At 42.6% G+C, this 17991-nt stretch overlaps 1 protein-coding gene across 3 annotated transcripts in view; it reads left to right on the top strand.

Annotated features, from left to right (window-relative positions):
- Positions 1-17491, top strand: part of LOC121523988 (collagen alpha-1(XIV) chain-like) — a 269909-nt gene extending 252418 nt beyond the window's left edge. The window contains exons 40-48 of one of the 3 annotated variants that reach the window (XM_041809125.1): positions 3685-3738; positions 4063-4116; positions 5036-5107; positions 5992-6027; positions 6629-6695; positions 6795-6983; positions 7190-7267; positions 7357-7512; positions 15444-17491. In XM_041809125.1, coding sequence (XP_041665059.1) covers positions 3685-3738; positions 4063-4116; positions 5036-5107; positions 5992-6027; positions 6629-6695; positions 6795-6983; positions 7190-7267; positions 7357-7512; positions 15444-15679 — 942 coding nt within the window. In that variant the 3' untranslated portion in view covers positions 15680-17491. Of the gene's footprint in view, positions 1-3684; positions 3739-4062; positions 4117-5035; positions 5108-5991; positions 6028-6628; positions 6696-6794; positions 6984-7189; positions 7268-7356; positions 7513-11566; positions 11858-15404 lie in introns of those variants that run through there. The other 2 variants (XM_041809124.1, XM_041809126.1) reach the window with 2 other exon arrangements.
- Positions 17492-17991: the final 500 nt, after the last annotated feature.

Genomic DNA, 17991 nt, shown 5'->3' with positions numbered 1-17991 from the left:
AACGGAGAGGAGCACTCATGATGTGACAGTACCAGTGCCAAAACATGGCGGCCTCCTGGTGAGTTTATAACTCAAATTTACTCAAATTGCAGATTTCTCGTGAGTTTTTAGTTCAGTATACATGTGAGAGACGCAGATATCTACCCAACAAGATGAGCTCGTCTGATCATGCAGAGTTCCTTTAGAGGGTGGATGCACCACCATCTCCATTGTGTGGAACAGGATAAGTTCTGTGAGGGAGGAACGTGACAGAAAATCAGGAAAATCATCCTGTCTGACAGTCCTGGTGCCTTGTCATCGACATGTTTCCTTGTTCCTCATCCATGTCAGAAACAGCAGAGGAACGAGGCGGTGAGGATAAATGACCATGCTGATGTCCACGGGCTGTCAGAACCCTTCAACAGGAGCATTTCAGCTCAGTCACACTGATGTTGCATTCTGAATCTTTAGGCTGAACTTGGCTGTAGTCTCATGAGTCTGCACTCTTTGACTGATTTTCACTGCAGTTTTGTTTTGGTTCAGATCGAGCTCTGCGTTCATCAGCGATACCAACGAATGGGTGTGTTAGTGACAGAAAGAAGGGCAGCAGACTGTTCCAGAAAGATCTGTCGCTGGAAACGAGCCTCCCACCACTAATTATGTCTGTGCTGTAAAATACTGGGACCGCTGTGACCTTTCAGAAGCAAACAGTTGTCACATTCTGAATAATGGTGCCATTTGCAAAAGGTTGAATTCTGCTTCTCAAATATATTTCTGTTCGCCGTGTTTCTACAACAGAGGAGCTGAATGTCTTCTGTTTATGCCGTGTTTGATTCAGTGAAACTTCTGGAAGTACAAGAGAAAGTTCACAGATGGGATCCAAGTGGCTAGATAGCAGTTAAATGACACACACTCCTCTATGAATTAATACAAAAGAGTAAATTCAGCCATTCAGGTTTTCCTTACTGATATCATGGAGCATTAAAGTGGCAGTTTTTTTCTCTTCTGCCTTAAAAACTGAGTTTATCACCCCCCATTTAAGGTTCAGGCTGTGGATCCTTTTCCTCCTCTCTTACCCGTGTCCATCTCTGTCCTCTGTAAATAAGGGTATGACTGCTAACATCATCCCTTCAGAGAGAATGGCGTCTATTCCATTTCAGCAGAGCGCTTAAGTCACCTGCTTTCAGAACTGTGTAGCTCTGGCAACAGGTCTCTGTTCTCTCTAAACAAGCGCCGACTGCTTTATGGCAGGGGTTCTCAACCTTTTTTAGCCTGTGACCCAAAAATACAGGTGCTAGAGACCGGGGACCCCCGCTGTACCTGAAGGGGGGTTGAACAGCCATGCATATTCAAGAATAATGCAGACAAGGCTGTTCATAAGGGGGGATAAAGGGAGAGGTCTCCAGGACCCAGCCAGACTGGGGGCCCATGGAGGGCAGCAAAACCATGGTCCATTGTGAAGTTAAGCTGTGAAAACCATATTTTATATTTGACCTGAATAATAACCACTCTGATCAAAGAAACAAATACCGTTATTTATTCGTTTGGGTAGAAAATGTTAAAAACGATAATTAAAATGGGTTAAAAATTGCTGGAAAAAGGTGATGAAATTTGATTTTTATAGCACATAAATGAGTTAAAGTGGCAAAAGTTGGATAAAAGTGGCAAAAATGGCCACAAACAGTGGTAAAAGGGGCTTAAAAGGTGGCTGACGAGGGTTTTAAGTGCAAAAAGTTGGTGGAAATTAGGTGGACTGGGATGAAGAATTGATATAAACTGGCAAAAATGGGTGAAAATGAGGGTAAAAAGTGGATGATAGAGGCAACAATAGGCAGAAAGTGGCAAGAATTATTTTAGAAGTGGCAAAAACAGGCAGAGAAAGGGGATGGAAAGGGTTTAGAACGGACAAAAATGGGTTTAAGTGGCAAAAATGTACTAAAATTGGCTAAATTGATGTTAAAAATTGATCAAGGCATTTTTTTAAGGCATCTGGTGACCCCCTCTCAGTGTCTTGTGACCCCAAAGGGGGTCCCACCCCCAAGGTTGAGAACCCCTGCTGTATGGTACTAGTTCACATACTAGCCTCTGGCTAATAAAAAGCCAGTGAACCTGTCGCGCTGCTGTTCGATCCAACAGCTAAGAGGAGAAGAGGACAGATGTGGAGGCAGCTGAGGAACCTGGACTGGACTAAATATTAGACACACTGGTGGGAGCTTCATAAAACAGTGGGATGTAAGCCCAGTGCTGGTAATGCTGCTGCTGGATGGTTGCAAACTGGTGGCCCAGAAAGTAATGGTGCATCTCTCAGCCAATGCTCCTAAGCCCAGTCCAGACCAACGACAACCCAACAACAGTGTTTGCAGAGGACTGCTGCAGGTCTGAGATCTGAGCCGCTGGAGTCAGGCCTGCTGACCGTGATTCCTCAGATATTATTCAGGTCACCAACAGTTGATCTGCAAAATGGTTATTGTGAAATTAGACATGTGAATCTTGTTTTGAGACTTTAGAATTAAAAAATATTAGTTTGCTACGGTGGCCTAGAGGTCTCACACAGTGCAAATTCAAAATGCTTTGCAAAAAGAAAAAAAAATGACATTTGAGAAAAACACAAAAACATGAGTTCAAAACACAAATACATACTGTGAGTACAGAAATTATTTTGAGTAATGGTGTTGTACATAACTTTATTGCTAACGGCTGTGTTTACGTCCGTCTTTAATAACATCCCCACTTCTGTTGTGAGTTTTTATTTGCATCTGCTGCGACAAGTTGTTGTATTTTTGTGCTGTTGTGGAATCTGTTTGCCTCCGCGCTGTGCCGAGTTTATTTATCCATGCACAGCGCTGAGTGTTTGTATTCATGTGCTGCAGCAAGTTTTTGTAATTTTTAGTGTGTTTTTTGTGATTTTTAATAACTGTAACCTCCTGTATGGTTTGATATGAATGTAAACAACTATCTTAATCAAATTGATGGAGTCTATTCATTCTTCTGACAGCTTACGTCATGCACATCAGACCCCAAACATAGCTGTCTGCGCTGTTTGCCGGTTAAAATTACTTCTAAAACTTATTGATTACAAAATAAAATGTGCAAGAAGTGGAGCTGATGAGTGAACAGTGTTTACTTACTTTAATTACTCGATCCAAGCGTGTCTTCAGTTAGTTTGCGTTGTGGTTGTGAGTGTCGGTGTCATGGCCGTTGTATCCAGAGCCTTCAGTGGTTCCCGCTTTGATGGAATCGGTCCGTCCCTAGTAACGGCCCCATTTCCATTGTGAGTTTTTATTTGCATCTGCTGCGCCAAGTTGTTGTATTTTTGTGCTGTTGTGGAATCTGTTTGCCTCCGCGCTGTGCCGAGTTTTTTTATCCATGCACAGCGCTGAGTGTTTGTATTCATGCGCTGCAGCAAGTTTTTGTATTTGTGTTGTGAACTTTTGTTTTTGTGTTTTTCTCAAATGTTGTTGTGTTTTTTCTTTTTGCAAAGCGTTTTGAATTTGCAGTCGTGCGAGACCTCTCGGCCACCGTAGTTTGCAGCAGAAAATTCTGTTGGATAGAATGACTTTAGCCCCATAAATGCTCCTCTCTTTAAATGGAAAAACTCTTATTTTCAGCAGATATCAGGGTTACAACAAGACTGAGCTAGCCGTGTACTTGTGTGTTTCATCGTAGTGCAGTTCCACTCAGAGACCTCTGTGTTTCGTGTTTCAGGGCATTCCTGGCAGACCTGGAACCCAGGGACGAGAAGGACCAGCAGGAGTCCGAGTGAGTCGAGTCTTAAGTGTTAATGTTGACACTGATGCCTCTTTTCAGTAAAACTCTAAAGCTGCAGGTTAAACCTCCAAGAATCTTCCTGTTAATAAACAGAAACTACAGAGATTAGTGCTTTTGAGATTTATTTACACTGCATGCTTTTAAAGGTGTTTGCTTCACTTTAATAACATGCTGCTGTAACACCATCATTTTAAGTTTGGGGATGACAGAGAACATTTGTATATCCCTCCATCATAATCATGCTACTAGCATTAATGTAGATGATCCATGTTCTTATTCTTGTCCATATATCCTCTACGTCCATCTCCTCCTCAGGGACTTCCAGGCAAAGACGGACCACCAGGCAGAACGGGTCCAGCAGGAACTATCGTAAGTGAAACACAAATACGCTCCAGTTTGCTAGCCTTTCCTTGGCTCTCTCTTTAAACAGCTAACAGGCAATTTTCTATTAAAGTGACGGCAGCAGATCTGAATCTTCAGACTCTAATGGCAGTGACATCGTCTCTCTACTTCACAGTGTTTATGTTTGCAGCAGGAGCGTCCTCAACCCAAGATAAATCCAACGGCTTGTTCAATAATGTCAAAGTAGCACAGGCCAGTTTAACGGCAATAACATACTCGGATTTCACCCTGTGACTCAGAATCACAGATTCTGGTTCACACTCTAGAGGACAAACATTTCCTGTTACCACTAGGGGGCACTATGCTGTCATGAAATACTTCCCTGGATAACTGTATAAAGTCTGGATCAGATTAGAGCGTGAACAGCTGAGATAAAGACTACTTCCTGTTTCATGGCAGGTCTAGAAACTCACCAAGATCAAGCCTGCTGTTTTGTTAAATATTTCGATCACTTTTAGTCTCGTGTCTCCTCACTGAACACCAACGATGAACATCCTGGAAGGAGTTTGTCCACTCATGAACCGTGGATCAAGAGTAAACCCTGGAAAATCAACGATCCATCATAAAACATCAGTTTCAGGGCTGCATTTGTAAGAATGCGATAAAATACCACCACTGGGTGGTAAGGTGTTGGAAAAGCTTAAAGATGCACCTTGAAAGTGCTGAAAGGTGCAGGAACCGTGCAGAAAGACTTCTCTCAGTTTCTGTAGTCTTCACTCTGATGTTGGCGCTGGCTCCCTAACAGGAAGCTTTTCTAGGAGTAGCCAGATAAAAACATGGAGACTATTCTCACACCATCCAGAATATATGTTCACATGTCGGGAAAGGAATAATTAATGTTAGCATAAAATCCCAGGGTGATATTATTCTGTCTTTGTCTCCTTAGGGGACCCCAGGAGCTCCAGGAGCCCCGGGAAACACAGGTCCTCCAGGAAAACAAGGACAGCTGGGACCACCGGTGAGTCTGTCCACCAACCCGCCATCATTCTGCTCCAGAGCAGGAGGTCGTCCTGTCCATGTCAGTGTCGGATATTCCCATAAAAATCCAGCTTTCTAATAGAGGAACTGCAGGAATGTTTCATATCCAGGGATTAATCCAGACTCTGGAGGATCCAAAGGGAATCCTCAGAATGTTTTTCTCTTTAGTTAGTCATAAACTCTTTTTTTCCAAACAAACTGAGCTGAAAATTTTGATCTAATGTGACAAAAACAGCGATCAGGCTAAAAGATGGACCCAAAGATCACCCTTTTAAAATCGTGTTGTTGTCAAAGTCTCTATTGTTCTAAAACCATGAAACAGCATTAAAGATCAGTCGCTCCACCTCTGTCTCCTAAAAAGGATCAGAATCTGTCTGATGTGTGTTTGATTTATATAACGGTAGAAATTTGGCCCCAAAGAGCAACTGGAGCTGTTCATTAAAACCAGAAATGTGGAGTTTCAGACAGATTTACCTGTAAAAATGTTAATATTTAAAACTCTGTTAAAGGTTTTATTCTATTCTATATATTATTATTTATATTATATATACACATATAATCAGCCTGGAGAATCTCTTAGAAGTTTGGAAAACTGAAACGTCCATGTTGTGATTAAGAGGGTCATTTGCATTTATCCATCAGAACACTGAGCAGAGACCCTCATTTTACCAACCTCAGAGATTCAGGGCTCTAACCCCCCCCCCAGCTCCCCTGTACCCACATGCACCTTAACATCCATATTCCTGAGTCACAGCTGGATGGCAGAATCTTCGATGTTGTGTTTTCTTTAAGTCAGATAGCAACAGTGATATTTCGGGGTTTTTAAGGTTTTGTCTTCATTTTCATTGATCTTTGTCTTTTAAGGGTCCTCCTGGAGGCAAAGGAGAGAAGGGTGAACGGGTGAGTGTCCTTCGTTTAGTGAACAATGATAGATTAATCATCTCTGCTGTACAGTGATGCTGGTATTCCACGTTAACACAGCAGGATCTAGTATATCTTCTTAACTGTAGAAGCAGTTTGTTTGTTTTGTTTCTTCTTTGAGTAAAAATTCAGCGGCATCTTTGCAGGATTTCAAACAGAGTTGAGTCTTAAACGGGACATATTTGACCCTTTAAGACGAGTTTATATAGGTCTCAGAAGTCTCTAAAACATGCCTGTGAAGTTTGTTGCTGTAAAAACACTCCAGTATTGGATTTCTGCATGTCTAAAGCCCCCTCTGTTTCAGCCCTGCTCAGAACCAGCTGTTTCTGTGTCTGTGGCTTTAAATGTTAATGAGCTGACTGGCTCCGCCCCTGACCACACCCCTCTCAGGAAATGGATGTGGCACTCCTGATCCTCCTCTCAGCTGCCAGCTCAGGAGAGCAGGGCAGAACTTTCTTTCTAGTGGGCAGGGCCAACCACACCTGGGGGCGGGGCTAACTCCCCACATGACATCTTGAGGGGAAAATCTGAGAACGGAAGCGAAACAGTTTTCATTGTTAGCTGTGCTCGTGTTCTGCAGGGTGACGTCCAGTCCACAGCTGCGGTCGAGGCCATCGCCCGTCAGGTGTGCGAGCAGCTCATTCAGAGTGAGTCAAAACACGAGCAGATTAACCAGGACAGACGCGGCGCTGCCTCTGTGATCCGTCCGCTTTAACTCCACCTCTTTGGAAATCTTCTTCTTTCAGGTCACATGTCTCGCTACAGCTCAATCCTGAGCAATGCTCCAAGTCCGCCCATATCCATCCGCACTGTCCCAGGACCCCCCGGAGAGCCCGGCAGGCAGGGAGCTCCAGGAGCTCAGGGAGAGCAGGGACCCCCAGGGAGACCCGGTTTCCCAGGACAGAATGGACAGAACGGGCAGCCGGGAGAGAGAGGTGAAGAGGAGTGGTTTAAGAACAGTCACAGACTGAAAATCAGGTCACAGAGCAGGATTTAAAATCCAGAATCACATGAATGAGGTGTCAGCCTGGTTTCACGTTGGTCTGAGGGAGAAACCATCCTGCTCTGACACTGACAAGGACATAGAAACAAGATCTTTGTGTCTCAGTGGGACTGATTTAGAGCTGTTTTATCTGTTCAGGCCAACCAGGAGAGAAAGGAGAGAAAGGATCTCAAGGTGTTGGAGTCCAAGGACCAAGAGGACCTCCAGGACCCCCTGGTAAATAAAACCATACTGAGCCTGATCACACCAGTCCTCAAAGACTTCATCCTTCCAGTCATTTTACGAGGTCTTCTCCTACTATCCAGGTCCTCAGGGGCAGGGCAGACCTGGCAGTCAGGGTCCCACAGGCCGACCCGGGAATCCTGGAACCCCAGGTCGACCTGGGGTTCCTGGACCTGTGGGCGCTGCTGGACCTCCAGGGTACTGTGACCAGAACTCTTGTGTGGGCTACAATGTTGGAGGTACGTAGAAACAGTGATGGATATGACAGAGAGGGTTAAAACTCATCTGTAAAATCAGTAAAAGATGATTTAAAGGAACAGTGTGAAGCTACGTAACAGGAACGCTTCAGTGATTGTTACTGCAGGTATACTGGACAATGCTGTGATTCAGGTGAATATGCAGAGAATAATGATAGTTTAGATGTGTGTGTGTATTTTCAGCTCTAAAAGTACAAAAACTGAAGTTTTAGAGAACTGCCTTTAAAATAACTTCATATGTTCAAAAATAGAAGTTTTTCCATTTTGAGAATAAAGGTAGCTGTCCAAAAGTTCAACAGTGGCACAACTGTAGACTTTAAGACCTTTCTAAGCCTTTCAGTGGCATCTGGATATGTGATGGCAGTCTTTAATGTGATTATCTCATTACACATGAGACTGAGTTTGTGTTAATTTTAAATAGCAGCTTCCTGTAGCAGCCCACACAGTCTTTAATGGAATATCTGCCATTTCATTGAATACATCTTTGTCATGGCGCTTTAAAATGAAACATTTGTCTCACTTTGAAAATTGTTAGAAATGTTTAAGTGAATGTACTGTAAATACTCCACAATAGATATTAAAACATTATACAGGAGCATTTCAACAAATAGAACATGTAGATGTTCATTTTCCACGATGTACTTCAGAAAGTTGAATTTACATGTTCTAGATTCATCTCATATGAGTGATATTTTCATCCAGGAGACAATCATTGAATCCCTCCTCAAGGAGGGTAAGCCACAGTAGGTCAAAGGTGAAAGGTCAGGCTGTATCAGAGATATTTAAGGAGGGTAAGGCCGGCCACACACTACAGGATTTTAAGCCCGATTTTAGCCAAGGTTTGACTCCCCCGACGATCGTGGGGGCGTATCCCGACTGGAGCCTCGTCACAAACGATTATTTGTCTGAGTAGTCTGCATGTGTGTGGTGTCAACACGATTAATTTACTACTACAAATCGCCTCATAGCCTCCCAGACCCCGAATCATAAATATCAAACATTTTTGATGTTTACAATTCTAGGTCGTAGTGTCGCTGCAACAACCATGAGAGCAAGCAGACCGGTCGCGTCACCAGACGAATCACACGTACTTTCACCGCTCACAACCATGAACACAACAGTACCTTAATTCCAGCCAGGATTTCGTCCTGAGTCTTTCCCGTGTTTTTTGATTGTTGCTGCACCTGTAACACACGCCAGGACAGCCTGTTGTGGAGAGACAGCAAGACATCCATGTTTTGTTTTGTTTTTTCTGAAGTCACGTGATCACGCAAGGTCTTAGGCAGGTCGGCAGGTGTGTGGTCTCCAGTGATCTGACAGTCTGGCTGAGTCGTCTAGTGTGTGCGTTCAGAGGATTAAAGATGAAAAATCTTTGGAAATTGTCCTGACGTCTGTGGTCTCTCACGGTTTTAAAAGCGTTTCAGATTAAAAAATCGTCTAGTGCGTGGCCGGCCTAAGTCACAGAAGGTCACTGGTTAAAGGTCAAGCTGTTCTCAGAGACTGGATCACAGCAGATTCAAGGAGGGTAAGCCACAGAAGTCACTGCTTTTCACGGTCCCACTGTGAAGCTAGAACTACCAGAAACTGGTTTACTGACCTTGGTATAACTGGGTTTGATTGGTCAGCCAACTGGTCTGACCTGACCCCCATTAAGAATCCTAAAAGAGCAGAATTTTCTACAAGGTCATCATTTCTGTGTGATAAATCATTTAAGGACAGGAGTTCAGTGATATTCTAATATTTAGAGACAGTGGATTTTAAATGTCATGAGCTGTAAGTCATTATCATGAAGATTTAAACTAAATAAGTGCTGAAGTATTTCACTGTATGAGATGAATCTAGAATATATGGAAGTTCCACTGACAGGAAAAGTATTTTTTCTGCATGATATTCTGTTTTTTTAGACTCCCCTGTAGATGATGTAGGAGTAGTGATTTTGGTATTAAATCGGACATTTTAGAGGAAAAAATCTAGGTATTGCACCTTTAAGTTTCAGGTTGTTTTCCAGAATAATAAGGTTATTCAGGATGGTTTTATCAGCTGTGTCTTTAATAACAGTGATTTTCTAAAGCGTTACACAGTACCTTTAACATCAGTGTTTTTATCCTCATAAATGATGAAGCATTAAAGTCAAACAGTGACTTTTACCAGCAGTATTAGAGGAGTGATGTTCTAAATAACTGAGATGATAAATGTAGCATTAATCCCAGTTAAACAGCCTCCACTCCTATTTCATGACTGTTCCTTACAAAGAGAAATCTGTGACTTTGAACCCCTGAGCTTGTTCAAAGATGTGTGAAGTGTTAAAGCGAGCATGAAAGCTCTTCAGAGTGGAGACCGTCTTTTTGGTTTGAAGGTCAACAAGTGGAGCGTTTGATTCAGTCGGCTTCTTTTCACCGTGAAAAGCCGCCATGAGTCAAACAGGCTGCATGTCGCTCCAGTCATTCATCACATACTCGTGTATTTAAAGGTGAAACGCCTTCAAATACAGTCGCTGTTAGGATCCAGAATTCTCTCCACCTGATATGACTTATTCTACTCTACCACATTATCTAATACTCTCAGCTTGTTTGGGTGAGTCTAAAATCCAAACAACATTTCAACATAAAGGAACATTTTTTAGTTTATCTTGCCTAAAAGAGGCGCCTTAAAGGGCCACACCACCCAAATCACTCAAAGAGACTGAAGCATGAGATCAAGCCCCGCCCTCTTTGTTCTAAGGTTAGACAGCATCACCAACAACAAGCTCCTTCCTATTTAAAACTAAAGACTCCATGGTTAGACTTCCTGATACTTGTTAGGGCCTCTTACGTTAACTATCAATAAATACGGCTCCAACAAAAGAGAGACCTGAGCAAATACAAACAAGTGAACTGAGTGTCAATAACTAAATCCAAGCTTTATTTATGATTAATAATCAAATCAGTTCAAACTCAAATCAATGAAACAAAGGGGAGCTGTAAGCGCTGGCAAAAACAAACAAAAGAGGGGTGGTGGGCGTGGCTAATCCGCACTGGGCCATTGGGCCAGCCACCACCCCAACTAAAGCTACCTGAAGGCCGGCTCAGACTACACCAGTTCAGCCAGATTTAAACCCGGCTGCAACGTCACAGTCTTTAAACTTATCTTTTTTACTTTTTTTTTTTTACCTCAAAATCATTTATCATTGGTGCAATTTTTTTTTTTTTTTTCATATTTTGTTTCTGGTGAAATGAGGTTGACAGTTTATGGTTAAAAAGGTGACCCTGTTAGGCCCTCAGATTAGTCCTGAATCCAGAATCCGGTCCTTGCTGTGATTGAGTTTGACTCCCCTGCTATAAAGCCTTAACTAGTCCACACAGAAGGAGATGATATCAGAGGTGGTTTGGGTGAAATAGCCCTTTAAGTCTGTCTTCCCTCCCTGTAGAAGCTGGTTAAATCTGCATGTTCTTAAAACCACAGGACTACAGACTGAATTCTGCATCCTAACGACACATGAATGATTGTTGATTTCAGTGAATCACTCAGAAATGTGGTTGTGGGTTAAATATCTGAAAATGAACCATGGACGGTTTTCTGTCTTTTATTTCACTGAAAAAAAAAATAAAATAATTGGATTGTTAAAAAAAAAACGCTGCAGGTGTGTCGCTACCAGCTTTTGTATCAGCAACATGTTAATTTGATCTGCAGCAGACTGCGTTTTCTCAGCCTTCACAGGCAAAGACTCATGGGAAATTAAAATGTAACAGTTATAAAGTCGATGCAGCATCACATCCAAACACACACACATCTTTGTAACCACTGTTATCGCTCTAAAATGAGCTGTATGAGAGGAAAACCCACCATGGTTCACCTACCAATGCATGATCCTGTTAACCCATGATGTGTTGAGGTTGAAGGTCTAACAGCAGCCTAGAGGGCGCTGTGCAGCTCGCAGCCTGCAGCCTCGCCATGTGAGTAACGTCTGCATGCAGTAATGAATCCTCTGTCTTTGTGTTTGTCTGTCTTCTCCTCCTGTCTGCCTGAAAACCACTCATTTCTTCCTGGTGGCCACCAGTTCAGTATTTTAACGATCACTGAGCTGCGTTCAAAAACAGACGACAGCAGGGAGCCATAACTGCTGCTGACGCTGCTGCAGGAGGCGTCGCTGCAGACCCAGCCTTGGCTCCTCCTACCTACATCTAGGCTGCTTTCACACCTGGAGCTTTTGGAGAAGTTCTTCTGAACTTTCCCAGAGTTGCCAACTAAGGTCTACTCTTGGCTAAATGAAGCCCCCAACATCCCCGGCTTCACCAACACTCCCTCCTCTGCCTTTGATGATGTCATCCTTAAAAACCTTTAACTGGTCCAAAGACATGCTCATTAGTTTAATGGATAGACACAGCGGTGGGAACGCTATCGTGTCACATTTTATGCCTCAAACATTTTAAAAACCATAATTTTAGGTTTTCTATCCTGAATTATGAAGGAGAGAAGAAGAAGAGCGCTGTGTCTTTGGACCGCTAACGTGTTCAACTGAAGTCTGCCTGACTGTTTACAGATTATTCACACTAAACTAACCAATTAACTGTGTTTTAAACGTTAAGCTCCCTCTAACTTGGTTAAAATACCCACATCTATGTGGTGATGTCAGCTTATGACATCATTGGTCACATGATCAGCTCATCAGTCCAGTCTGAGTCTGAACAGAGGCTCATATACACTTATTATTTGTCCTTTATGATTAATTTGCTGACCACTGGATTCAGACTCCTGTTCAACTATACGGTAAAAGGGGCGGGGCCAGCATCATTTGGGCTGAAAAGACCCGGTTCTATGTTTCTCAAAAAACAGAAAATCAGTAACGTTTTAGCTTATGGACACAGTCCTGCAGGCTCTGGAGAAATATGCATCAGTTTTTGAAAGGGAAAATAACCTCCAGTTTCCACATACAGCGAACGCCGTGAAAACGCCGGCGAATCGTACTGCGGAGCACACGCTCCCTCTCCAGTCTATCGGAGCTTTTCCACAGCTGGCGCTCCAGACCGGAAGCCGCACGTGCCTGGAGTGACACTTCGCTCCACTTCGTTCAGGACGCGCTGCAGGTCTATTTTCAGCGCTGGCTGCTGCCAAACCGCATCAATACCCATCGATCAGGAGGTACCAAACAGGAAGTCACAGGCGTTTTATGGATAATTCTTTGATATTTAGCCAAAGAATTATCCATAAAACCACAGATCCTTTAAGCGAACATTAACCTTTTGAACTTCCTAACCTACTCACCCAGTGGAGGAAGCGTGACCTCTTCCTGCTGATCAGGGCTGCGCGCCACAGCACAGCGCTCTGGACTCACTTCCAGTGGTCGAGGTCACTCGCCTTCGGTTGGAGCAAACCTGCGGCGCTCCGGTGCACGGCGCAGTCGTCCTATGTGGAAATTGCGGGTTAAGCTTCCTGCACCGTGCATCAAAATAATGAAATAAGGTACAATGAACCGTGCTGCAGGTAGCATGCTGCCATAACACAGGCTTCAGCTGCTGCAGGACAGTTGTCTTCTTCATCAAGTCCCAAACTTTGTAGGCAGTCCTGTTCATCAAACATGTTCATCTGTCGAAAAAGTAGTCAATAATCAGATTAAATGAGCTGAGAGACGGTTTCACAGAACATTCAGGAAAAATGTATTTTCCTATCTCACAGCATGGTGCTACAGTCGATGAACATAATTTTTATTCTCATTAATCTACACTCAGTACCCCATCATGACAAAGTGAAGACACAATTTAAGACATTTTTGTAAATTTATTAAAAATGAAAAATTGAAATCTCACACTGACATCAGTATTCAGAGCCTTTATGTTCCTCCACCTTGATTGGAGTCCACCTGTGCTACATTAACCTGATTGGAGGGTGTCAAACTCAAGGCCCGGGGGCCAAATCCGGCCCATGGTACAGTTACACCCTAGATCACATCCTCTTCTTATATAACTGTCCCTAAAATATGAGGTCTGCAGATTTCCTCCAGTTTAAAAATGTGAAATTAACCTTGATGATATCAGGTATTCTTAAGTGAAAAAATAAGGGGAAAAAAATAGAGAAAAAGAAATGTGAGAAAGTAAATACATTTGTGTTTTCATTTTTATTCTGACCTTTATCTCATATTTTGGCCTTTTAGTTGCACCATTTTAAATTTTAAGTCATATTTTTGCCTTAAAAACATGGATGTGACTTTTTTTTTAATATATTTGCCTTTTAAAAGCATTTGTGTTTTGACCTTTTGAACTAATAAGTTTGACTTTTTATCTCAGATTTTGAGCCTTTTAACTGATTGTTTTGACTTTTTAAAAATAAAAATCCTTTATTATCAGTGCTAGTTTTTCCCATATTTTATTACTGGTGAAAATGAGGTTAACAGTTTGGTTAAATGTGGACCCTGTTAGGCCCTGTAGCACCATATTATGTAATAACACCACATTATGTAATAACCCTAACCATAGGACTTAGTGTGGGCTCCAGGGTATGCCCTACCCAACTACCTTGCCCTAACTCTAACCGCTTAGTGACTTATGCCTAAACCTAACCCCCCTTCAGGGCTCTAGACTAAACACCTAACCTTAACCATAGGACTTAAGGTGGGCTCCGGGGTATACCCTACTACCTTGCCCTAACCCTAATCACTTAGTGGCTTACAAAATGTTATTACATAATGAATTGAAAATATATTACATTATTACATAATGCAGCGTTATTACATAATGTGGCACTACAGGCCCTCAGGTTAGACCTTCATTCAGATCTGGCCCCTTCTGTGATTGAGTTTGACACCCCTGTTCTAAAGACTCACACCTCTCTATAGAAGGCCTCAGAGCTGACAATGATATCAGAAACCAAGGGTCAAAGGTCAGAGGAGCTGTGAGGCTCAGAGGCAGGTTTGTGGACAGGCAAAGATAAAAACTAGCAAAAATGTCTAAAATTCTGTTCACTTTGTGGTTATGGGGCACTGACTATAGATCACTGAAAGAGACTGAAAATAAATGTTTCAGGCTGCAAAAAAAGGTCTGAATACTTGAATGCACCCTGTTCATCTGCCCAAACGCTGATGGCACATTCGACCTCTAAATCATTTTAGTGGGCGGGTCATTGGCTAACTTTAAAACTGTGCACATGGCAGGTGTTTTAAGAGAAGTTTATTGGGCTTTTTATGCCTCTATTCATGTTTTGCTCACGTTTGAATTTTACAACACAAAATACAAACCTGAATCATGTTTTTCTAAAGAGCTACACTCCGTTAGTGAGAGCATCATGAAAAAGTCAACAAAAGACAACTATGGCTCCGCCCACATCATGGTCTAGGTTTAGGTTCCATCATGACTTCACACTGACGCCATCATCCTCTTCTTTTTCTTCTAGATTACCAGAATCCAGTTCCTCTTTTTTAAACCACGGCCTTCACAGACTTCTTTTAAACTCTTTTAACAGAATAAAATATGGCAGGGCTTTAACGCACAATAACATTTGAATTTTGCACGATGTTTGGAACGTAAATATTTAAATACCTTAAAAACAGTGCCTTAAAGATAACATGTCTAATCACTGCCTGATAAAACTCAAAGACACCCTCAGATTTAACTCATCAGATTTTAATCAGCAGGTTTTAACCCTTCCTTCTTGTTCTGCTTTAATCTGTGACCTTGGTAACCATGGTAACCCTGACTCAGTAACCCCCGGTAACTGTTGTTGTTAACTCTTGTCCATGTGTCTCTCGCTCCCTCCTCCTTCTCCCGCCCCCTTTTCCTTTCTAACCCAATCAAACCCCTCTAAAACAATCCAAAACTCTTACTTCCTGTGGTGGTTGGTGGGCTCGGCCATCTTTGTTTCGGCGCTCTGGCTTCGCTCGCCGCCTGGTTTGGTTGTCGCCACAGAGGGTGAGGATGTGACTGACCGAGGCGTTATGTCCGCAGTCCAACTGCCGCCCAACGTCTTCCAGAACTACGGCGAGGTAGAGGAGGACGACCCGTACCGATACTACCAGCCTAACTACCCAGCTCCGCGGCCGGTGGCGCCCGGCGACCCCGAGCTCCTCCAGGACGACGCGGAAGTGATCTCTCCCGGCGCCTACCGCAGCGTCCGGAGCGTAAAGGAAGACGAGGACCAACTGGGGCCAAAGAGGAGGCTAAAGAGAGGACTCATTCAATGAGAAGAGGCGTGATTGGTGGACGGAGGGCTGCTCGTGGTTTCTGATTGGGCGGTGCGGAGTCGTCATGGACTAATCAACAAGTGCCTGATGTAGAGGATTTCTTATGGACATCGTAGAGGGGCCGGGGTGGGGACTATTTTAACTCATCTATGCTAAGTTTGATGTTGTTTTGTTTTTGTTTAATTAAATCTAAATTTTATATTTCAATTTTTTATTTTTTTCTCCCAAAACTGTTTACTCTTCAGCTCTCTCTGTGATCAGATTTCTTTTTTATCCTCATACAATTGGAGAAAAGTAGCCAATCCTGTTTCAGATTTTTATTATTTACTAAGTCGGTTAAGTGCCTCCTAACGGTGCCGGAATTTTATGGAAGAAATTTGGGCATAAAGAATGATAGAAGTTCAATATAGCATTTAAACAAAGAGACACGTGACGGCTCAGTCAGTCAGGAACACTGACAGAGTTTTATGTTCTTTGGTTGGCGATACACAGACTGAATTCAGTCGCTTCACTTCTGACGTTGTGGCTGCAGATCAGGCACATCATGATGAGAAAATACCTGAGCTCTCAGGTGGGATTTAAGACTTTAAGGTGTGATTAGATGGGAATGGGAGAACTGTGAATGTGAAAAGTTTGGTGGAATAGAACAAAAATGAAACAGCTATTTGTAGTGATTTGGCACTCTTTAACCAGTTTTTGTAGGGACTCAGAGAAAATGACCATCCATTCTTACTTCTACTGTCTGCCCTGTTTATCCCAGTCAGAGTTTATGACAGACTTTTGTGTCTTTAGCCAAAATGACCAGCAGTCCTCCAGAACTCGAGCCATGTAGAACAACCACAGGACATATGCTTTAGATCACAGATGTGCAAACTATGGCTCAAGGGCCAGATGCGGCCTATTGTCTATATTTGATTGGCAAATTCTATAAATAAAGTGAAAATGGCCCATATCAGATCATAAAGCTGGTGCTTACTGTATTGTACTGCTTAGTTTTATCACAGGGTGGTGCTGCCATGCTAATTCTGTAGACAAACATTTTGACATGTCAAATTTAATGATGTTTTTTTTAGGACATTTTAAATAGTAAACATATTTCCAACCAAAATAATAACAATATCTTGATTCATGCAGCATATAGAAATACTAGAGGCACTCCAAAAGCAGTGATAGTCAGGGCCAACCAGGGCACCTTAAAATCTGATTGGCCATCCCAAAATCCTTAAATAGATTGTCTATTTGCCTTTTCGGCCATAAACTATCCATTTAAGCATACCCAATTACTAGCATGTTTTTTTTTAATGTATTTTTGTTTTTTATGCCTTTATTTTATAGAAGAGAACAGTTGATAGAGGCAGAAACAGAGATGAGCGAGTCAGGGTAAGACATGCGTGAAAGAGGCCACACGCCAGACTTGACCCGGGCTTCATGGGGCGCAAGCTAACAGCTAGGCTATCTGCGGCCCAATGAGCATGTCTTAGATTGGTATTACTACCTTTAATATCCTCAAGGGGAGGCATATGAAAGCGACCCCTCCGTCCTTTATATATATATATACATATATATATATATATATATATATATATATGTGTGTGTGGCCCTCATTGGAATAAGTCTGGACAGCCCTGTTTAGGTGGCCACATGTGATAAATAAATAACCTGCATTAACAGCAGTGAAAACACGGAAAAACACAAATGTTGTGATCCAGCATCATGGCTGCACTAGAGCAGGGCTGGGGTCACATATTTCTGTCCAAACCTGACCCAAGTCTGAGACAGTAGACACCCGACAGTAATGATGGAAAAGTCATTGTTTTATTTAGCTGCATGTAAGTTATTGAAACAAACTGAAAGACACATGTGATTAGCAGTCAGCTGCACCATATTCGCTTGTTTTTAACAAATTTACAGTTAGCTTCATGTTAGCTCCAGGTTAGCCCTCATATTAGCTACTACCATATCTTGGCTTGCAACAACCAAATTACATCTTCTCAGAAAACACCAGGAAATTGTTACGACAAATAGCCTATCAGCAGTCAGTAACTAGACACCGCATTAAAACTGTGTAGAAGCCTTACCAACTGATGATTGATCACTTTTAGTCCTCTTACTGATGAACTCAAATGTAACCACCCCTACCTTCAAACTATAAAATCCAGCCATTGTGGTTCATTTGGAGTAGTTCCAAATAAAAAGTGTCCACTGTGGATAGTTCAGTGCTGCCCTCCTACTGTCGGCTCTTCCCTGCAGCTGAAGTTACCTTATCTTCTGCTGCCAGGAAGCACCAAGCTGATTCCCCAGCTTTAGGTAAC

Source organism: Cheilinus undulatus, linkage group 16 (assembly GCF_018320785.1).
Source record: "Cheilinus undulatus linkage group 16, ASM1832078v1, whole genome shotgun sequence".
Taxonomy (NCBI): domain Eukaryota; kingdom Metazoa; phylum Chordata; class Actinopteri; order Labriformes; family Labridae; genus Cheilinus; species Cheilinus undulatus.
The sequence above is the reverse complement of the archived record's forward strand: the minus strand, read 5'-3'. Positions and strand labels throughout refer to the sequence as shown.